Source organism: Primulina huaijiensis, chromosome 17 (genome assembly GCF_012295235.1).
Source record: "Primulina huaijiensis isolate GDHJ02 chromosome 17, ASM1229523v2, whole genome shotgun sequence".
Classification (NCBI taxonomy): domain Eukaryota; kingdom Viridiplantae; phylum Streptophyta; class Magnoliopsida; order Lamiales; family Gesneriaceae; genus Primulina; species Primulina huaijiensis.
The window spans coordinates 6,445,993-6,454,350 of record NC_133322.1 but is presented as its reverse complement, the minus strand read 5'-3'; the positions used below and the strand labels follow the sequence as shown (position 1 = coordinate 6,454,350).

Sequence of the window (8,358 nt, the reverse complement as noted above, 5' to 3'; positions counted from 1 at the left end):
GAAATTTACAAATATACATAAAGAAAACAAAAGGGAAGAAATTCCTGTAAATTTTATTCATGAATCTTAAAATAATTTTTAAGCATAATAGTTGTTTGTGAACCCAAGAGCGGTTTCGTTTGAATTTTGACGAGTTGCGGTGAAATTTTGTGGACTATGTGTATTGTTGAAGACATTATATTTTTTAATTATGTGTATTGTTGAAGACATAATATTTTTCTAATTATGTGTATTGTTGAAGACATAATATTTTTTAAAATTTACAATCATCTCTTTCCTCGACTTTATGTTCTCTTCCATGCCTCGATCTTCATGTTTGGTTTAAACACTTTACTTTTTTTGGATTATGTTGTATGCTTTTTTAATGTCTTATTTCAATATTTTTAAGTATTTTATGAAACTATTTGAGTGAAATATATTTTTTTTCTATGTTTACTGTGATATTGTTTATCATTTTTTGCTTAAAAAAATAAGCGGGTCGGCCCGCCTAACCCGCGGCCCAAGATGGGTTGGGCTGGGTTGATCATTTAGAGGTCCGCCGAAATGGCGGGCTGGCCCGCCCCGCCAGCCCGTTTTGACATGTCTACTCACAGCTGGTGGCGCAACGGATGAAAGGAATATATGATGTGAAAGACAAAAAACTTATTGAGTATACTCAAGAAGTTGACAGAGTCAGAGAGAAATTCACAGAGATTACATTTGAACATATTCCCATGAAAGAAAATGAAAAGGCGGACACTCTAGCCAAAATGGTTGGAACAATGAGAAGTTGGAAGACTAGAGATGTGGTATTCCAAGTTGAACTCACACCTCACACGAGTTCTCCCGCAGTTGAACAGGAGGAAGAGGATTGGAGAACTGGCATAATTGATTACTTGAAGGAGGGAAAGCTTCTTGAGGACCCTAGGGAAGCTCGTACGTTAAAGACAAAGTGTTCGCGCTATATGATAGTCGGAGAAGTGTTGTATCGAAGGTCTTTCGCAGGGCCGCTGCTTCGATGCTTGAGTTATCAAGAGGCTGATTATGTGCTCCGAGAAGTTCACAAGGGATGTTGTGGTATCATTTGGGGGATTATGCGTTGGCTAGGAAGGTGATGTTCGCCGGTTATTGTTGGCCCTCAGTGCTGCATGATGCCCAAGAGTTAGTGATGTCCCTCCCGATCTCCTTCTAACGGTCTTATTCTTGATTTTAGGCTCAGGACAATTTCAAAACCTGCGTCTAGACTAGTGACACTTGCCGGAATCGGACCCTAAATTTCTCGTGAGTATCACAACTCAAAACTTTTAAATAACTTGAACATTAAGCAACACGTATGCTTCACAAATCTATAAATGCATTTTGGGAGATGGACCAACCCTGTTCATATTTATAATAAAAAATAATATTTTTTCATGAGTGACCTAAATAGAATTTTCATTTCACAAAATTGATCTGTAAGACCATTTCACCTGAGTTTTTGTAATCAAATATAATATATATATTAGTGACAGGGATGCATATATTAATACTTAGAAAATTTTTAATTTTTGTAAATGAGAAAAATATAATTTTATGCAAGAAATTTTTTTGGCTTAACCTTGTGATTCGGAGGTGGATAAGGGAGATGGGGCTATTTTCGTCTAATTTAGGAGTTGAAATTTTTTTTCCCAAAGAAAAAATAGTTCTCTAAATTTCAAATATTTTTCTTTCCTAAAATTGTTTAGTGGTATTTTTTATTCATATTTGCTTACTGAATGGGCTCTTAAATGAGAGGCAGCTGAAATTGGAGACCAACTATCCACTTGTTAGCAAAAACAATATCGGTTATTTCGGTAAAATCCGTTTGGTTTCGGTTTCGGATTATCGGTTAAACAGAATTATGTTTTTATTTTAATTTTTTAAAAAATATTTTTAGGCCTGAATTATAAAATTTGTTTGGGCCTTGCCTTTTTATTTTGTATTGATCCAGATTTAATAAAGAAAATGTCACATCGATATGTTCTATTTTTCAAGAAATATTATATATTATATAATAAAAAAATTTCAAAAATCTTGATTTAAAAAACAATAACTTGGAAAGCAAAATATTTTTTTTTACCCAAAAATCGGCTATTTCAGTTACCGACCGAGATAACCGCTTTTTTACGTTTTCGTTTGTTCAATTCNATTTTTTAAAAAATATTTTTAGGCCTGAATTATAAAATTTGTTTGGGCCTTGCCTTTTTATTTTGTATTGATCCAGATTTAATAAAGAAAATGTCACATCGATATGTTCTATTTTTCAAGAAATATTATATATTATATAATAAAAAAATTTCAAAAATCTTGATTTAAAAAACAATAACTTGGAAAGCAAAATATTTTTTTTTACCCAAAAATCGGTTATTTCAGTTACCGACCGAGATAGCCGCTTTTTTTACGTTTTCGTTTGTTCAATTTAATAGTGAAAATCGATCTATTTGGTTGAGCGGAAGATTTTTTTCTCACCCCTGTTTATTCACTCAAACTCGGAAGAAATGAATTGAAATGAATTTTTAAGGTGGTGGTATACAACCCCAATTTGAGTTGAAATTTTAAAATTTTTTTCTTACAATTTCATTTAAATTCGAACTTGAAATGTTCATTGAATTAGTTTATTGTTGCTTTTTTTAATTATATAAATAAAAAAAATAGAGTATAAATAAAGATATTATGTACGCTATTTTGAAGAGGTGATATGTGATTATCAACATTGAAGCGATATGGTAGATTTCGATCTAAAAATGATCGTTTAGAGGATATTATTCCAAACAGACGTATATAAAAATAGAGAGTAAAAAAAAAGAGATATATGTCTCCATTGGCAATGAAGTCAACATATATTTAAATATTTTGATCAACAACATTCCATGAACATTCTCATTTAAAATTATCAAAAACTGAAAAGAAAAATATAATAGTTATGACAATACATATGAAATTTCCCAACTAAGTGTTAAATGTAGGATTTTAAACTTTGTAATATTTAAAATTTTTTAATAAATGAAAGGAAGATGGCCACGTAAACAGCATTCCTACCACCAAAAAAGACCCGAAAAATTCCCAAAATCTCATGTGAAATCAGCTGTAAAAAACGAAGATGATGGGTATTTTACGTTCCCACGTGTTGCTTCAGTTAATCGTAAGTCTTGTCCGCAGACTTCCCTGAGAAGATGAAGCGAGGGCTTTAATTTGCATGTGACTATAATAATAATGATAATACTGTAGTAGAACAGAGAGATGGCTAGTATGTTGGGCATCAGACTGCAGTATAGGCCAAGAAATTTAGCGGGCGTTAATTTTTCTTGCCTACCTGCATTTACTTTCACCTCTGTGCCTCAATTTTCAGCGAGAATTAATGGATTTAAAGCATCTCGTAGGATTTTGATTAGTGCTGTATTGCCATTTTTTTCTCAGTTCTTTAACATGGCTGGGAATCTTGCCTCTAAATCTTTCATTGCTTCGGCCAGGCAAAAGGGTGCTATCGAAAAGGTCAGATTTTTTAAAACAATGTCTTTAGATTTCGAAGTCTTTCTTGGTTTAAGAAGTTGGGTTTTTCTTGAATTGGGTTTCTCATTTATTTGGTTTTTGAGTTATTGAGTCTTGATTTTTCTTTGCATTTTGTCTGAATATGCTGGTTGAGATGTTCCCTTTTCTAATTCAGTGGTGATGGCTTCATGTTTGTGAATATTGATCATCGTGTATCGCTTTCTTCCAACTTAGGTGTTGGAGAATGTGGAATGGCCAGAGAAATTTCCCTTCAAGGAAGAGGATTTTCAGCGTTTTGATGAGTAAAGTTTCGAGGAATCCGTTTGTTTTCTTGTATCACACTTCGAACACCATTTCGGGTTCATATGCTCTGTTTTATGTTACATGATTCGTACAAACATGTGATGAAGAAAATTTGTGTTTTCCAGGTCACCAGATACTGTGTTCTATGAAAATCCACGTTTTGTGACTCATATTGACGATCCGGCCATTGCTGCTCTCACCAAGTACTACTCGACGAATTTTCCGCCAAGTGATACTCCGGGAGTAGCTGTTCTTGACATGTGCAGCAGTTGGGTGAGTCATATCTTGCCTTAAACTTCATTCTCTTTGCTAAAACCATTGCACCACCGTAACACGATTCTTATATTTAATCTAGGTCAGTCATTATCCTAAAGGATATGAGCAATCCAGGATAGTGGGAATGGGATTGAATGAAGAAGAGCTAAAGAAAAATCCAGTGAGCTCCATATCATAGATTCTTGTAGTTGAATTTATACTGTTCATCTAGTTATATACTGATGCGTTTCATGCCAAACGCTTGCCATTAATCAAAGAATTCATTTGCTTCCATCGGTATCTCTGTAGGTCTTGACAGAGTATGTTGTGCAAGATTTAAATGTCAATTCTAAACTCCCCTTTGAAGACAACGCCTTCGATGTTATTACAAACGTGGTATGTTTCATTAACAGGTTAACGAAATACGGCAATATGATTCGATCCATTCTACATCGGAAGTAACAGTGTTTTAGAGTTTAATCATTGGATGTATCATGCATCCATATGTGTGTCATGTGTGAGTAGAGCGAGTACATTAGGAAACATACATGGTACCTATACCTTCAAGGTTACTTCCTCTACATAAAGTGATTCGCGTAGTATGGCATACAAAGCTCATTCCATTCATTTTTTTATATTGCAAGCTTTTTTGACAGCTTTTGATTTTACAGTAACGTTTGGGATGTCAATTTGTGCCACAGGTTAGTGTCGACTACCTTACGAAGCCTCTCGACGTTTTCAAGGAGATGTCACGGATCCTTAAACCAGGCGGACTTGCCATTATGAGGTGAGAGTCAATTGATTTTATGAAAGTATAAACTGCACGAGAACGTAAGTAGAAAGAAATTCTTGATGATGTTATGCTCCGAGCTTTATAGTGCTGTTATTGTTTGTGGTTGTTTAAATATGTCTCATAATTTCAAATACATTTAGCTTTCAACCTTCTCTTTGTAAATTTCATCTAAATTTATGTGTTATTCTTGGACCATAAGCTTCTCGAATCGCTGTTTCTGGACAAAGGCAATCTCAATATGGACATCAACTGGAGATGCTGATCATGCAATGATAGTTGGTGCTTATTTCCATTATGCCGGAGGTTTTGAGCCACCTAAGGTAATGTTCCATTGATTTCTGGTCGCACTGATTCAAGAATACATCAATTTCCGGTGATTTTTAGGATTTAACGAGATAGTCGATATTCAGGACATTATGATATCTTTACCATTGACATGGTTTCGATGGTCATTATGTTCAGGTAAACAACGATAACATCATTTTAATGTAATTCTTTTCAGGCTGTGGATATATCTCCAAACCCTGGTCGAACTGATCCAATGTACATCGTGTACTCAAGAAAACTAGCAACCGCCTGACGTTGTAAACCAAATAAGTTTTGAGTAAGCTGGCTGGTGAGTATATGTAAACATCTTAAACATAGAATTGCAATAAAAAGATCATTTTTCGACTTCGATTGTAGCCATGGAGTAGTTACTTCAACAACTTCTATAGAATATGAACATGTGATGGAGGCTCCACCTTTGCATTTTACTTTTCCTTTTATGGTTTCCATTAAAGTTTTATACTTCACAGCGCAAAACAAACCACAAAGAATACATACAAAGCCCATAAAGAAAAAAAGGTACTGAAAAGCTACTAAAAAACACAAGTTCTAAAGAGAGGAAATCTTAGTTTGGACACACCTTTTATTAAGCCCAGCCCTGTTTGTATCGGCGAAAAAGTTCTTCGGTTTGAGCATTCTTGTATGCGCTGCAAGCTATGAGATAAACCCATATCAGAACCACCACTGTGATAATTAGTATAATGTTCACTTTCCTCCATTCATGTCTCAAGTTCCCTAGTAAACCACCTTTGCAAGAATCACAGTTGTAGCACAATTGGCTGGGATCATTGTTCCAATTAGTGCAGTCAGCTGCTGCAGCAGCATTCGATGGCCCGATCCACGTTATAGGGTTCGAGTATTGGAATCCGCAAACGATTGGAGGCTTACAGCACCCTGACTGTAGTAAGAAGAAAGAAAATGCACAAGTTATGTGTGTGGATCTACTTCTCTTGTTCGTGGTAATTAAAGTGAAATCAAGAAATATGATGTCGGATTTACATCATTAGCGCATATGGGACACCTTTTTATGTAAAATGCAGAAGATTTTACGTCATTTCTTATAAACAAATTGCACTTATAGCCCAACATTTGTCAGTCGCTAATCAGAAATGGAAACAAGGATAGTGTCGTAGATGGCAGTATTAACTGAACTAAAAAATGACGAAAAACAAACAAGATTACAGGCTGGAATTCGATTCCATAATCAAACTCCAATCAAACTAAGAAGGGACAGAAAAAAGGGATTCCATTAAGAGAATGTGGCCCCCAAAAAACAGAGTAAACACAGACAAATATGGAATACTTGAACAGCCTATATTTCAAATTTTCTTCTCGTGTAATCCTTAAAAAGCTAATATTTTACAGATTTTGCATTTGAATAAACTCCAAGAAAAATCAAGAACTTTTTTTTTTCACCTGAATAGGAGAGAGATGAGCAGCAAAGAAATCAGCAGCAGAAACATACTCCTGGGCTAGCTTAGGGCATGTTTGGGTATCCTGCAAACAAGCCCTTATCTTCCCCCAGCTATCACTCCCCGTAACATGTTCCCTCAGCCAAGACGAGAAGCCCTCCAGCCTGTACTCCCGGAACCCCACCCCAGGCACGGAGTACGCGCCATTGGGGCGGGTGACGATGAAAGCAAGCACAATCAGCACGAGAAGCCCCACGATAAGTATAGCCATACACACCAAGTACACGCCCAGAAGCCCCTCCTTCTTCCAGTACGCCCCCACGAACCCAGTGAGGGACACCAGCAAGAACGCGATCCCGATGAAGATCAGCGGCCACCGGAGCCAGTGGATGCACGCGTTGTCCGTCTTGGAAGCCAGCCATATGCCGGAGGCCATTATCGGGATCGAGCACATCAAGGCCACGAAGTTCAGGATTGCTGTAATGTTGTTGCTCAATGCCATGATTTTCTTGGCACTGAGTGTGAGGGAAAGTGGGCTTGGATTGCTTCGGATTTACTATCGAAAAGATGAAAATCTTTCTTGTTTTGGGAGATGCCGTGGCGGTGCGTGAGTGTGCGTGTTCTTCTGATGTTCCCGACAAAGGTCGGCGAGTCGCAGGTTCAGAGCACGCACTCTAAGAGTGAGAGTTTTCGAGAAAGATTAGTTATTTGTTTCTTTCGTCATAATTATATATATACGACTTTTTTCCAATAGATTTTTTTTTTTACGATAAATCTGTAATTTTATTGACTGAATAATTTGTTACAATACTTGTCAATCAAAAAAGAAACTCATCATTCAACCGCACAAAAAATGAATGTGAAAGAAAAACAAAATATGCTATAAAATGAGCTATACTATTAGTTAATCTAGGTTCATGAACATCTGTAATCACTGGAGTCTTCAAACGATTTTGGATTTTTGATGCACACACTCCAACGTAGCTAAAATCTTCATGATGGATCGTGACTGTTTGCACTGTCAGTAAAGAATCTGATGCAACTTGAAAAAATTTCTTTTATTCTATTTTAGTATATCTTTATTTAATTTGAAAATTTTTAACTAACAAAACATTAAAGATAACAAATTATTTATATAAATATTTATAGAGTATGTATCTTGTGAAACGGTCTCACGAATTTTTATCTGTGATACATGTCAACCCTACCCATATTCATAATAAAAAATAATAATCTTAGCATAAAAAATAATACTTTTTAATGGATGACCCAAATAAGATATCTGTCTCATAGATTACGACTCGTGAAAACATCTCACACCAGTTTTTGTCATATTTATAATGTAAAATCAGAAAGTTATTTATATAATTTTTTATTTTTTAAAAAGATTGTTTCACATATTTTTCAATCAATTTGTATAGGATAAAGATGATGATATGTCATTGATTTTGAGTCAAAATCTAATATAGAGAAATTAAAAATGAAAATAGACAAGAAAACTTAGATATTGAGGTTAAAAAAAACCGCCTAAGCCCATCTAGCTAGTCTTCTAAGCGCTAGACGGTGGGTGGTCGTCCGACTACCGTTTATCGTTTTTTAGAACACTGAAATTTAGAGAGATTAAATAACAAATCATGAAAGAAGAAACATTATTATTTTGAATTTTGATACTGCTATTTGAAGAGATCTTAAGCGGAACAAATTTAGCCTTAAAAAAAAATCGAAAAATGGAAAAATTCTGAAATTTTGATATATTTATTTGCAATTTTATTATGCTTAAAA

General features: G+C 35.1%; 2 protein-coding genes across 2 annotated transcripts; one reads left to right on the top strand and one right to left on the bottom strand.

The window, feature by feature from the left end:
- Nucleotides 1-3,117: 3,117 nt before the first annotated feature.
- LOC140962981 (uncharacterized) lies at nucleotides 3,118-5,511 on the top strand. Its single transcript, XM_073422152.1, has 8 exons — nucleotides 3,118-3,489; nucleotides 3,721-3,788; nucleotides 3,915-4,062; nucleotides 4,145-4,225; nucleotides 4,354-4,440; nucleotides 4,746-4,831; nucleotides 5,037-5,157; nucleotides 5,340-5,511. The coding sequence occupies exons 1-8, from the start codon at nucleotides 3,238-3,240 to the stop codon at nucleotides 5,415-5,417; spliced, it is 921 nt and encodes a 306-aa protein (XP_073278253.1). The 5' UTR covers nucleotides 3,118-3,237; the 3' UTR covers nucleotides 5,418-5,511.
- A 16-nt stretch (nucleotides 5,512-5,527) lies between these two features.
- Nucleotides 5,528-7,198, bottom strand: LOC140962982 (tetraspanin-2-like). Its single transcript, XM_073422153.1, has 2 exons — nucleotides 6,581-7,198; nucleotides 5,528-6,062 (listed from the first exon to the last, which is right to left on the bottom strand). Exons 1-2 carry the CDS (start codon nucleotides 7,076-7,078, stop codon nucleotides 5,751-5,753), a joined length of 810 nt encoding a protein of 269 aa, XP_073278254.1. The 5' UTR covers nucleotides 7,079-7,198; the 3' UTR covers nucleotides 5,528-5,750.
- Between the last annotated feature and the right edge of the window lie 1,160 nt (nucleotides 7,199-8,358).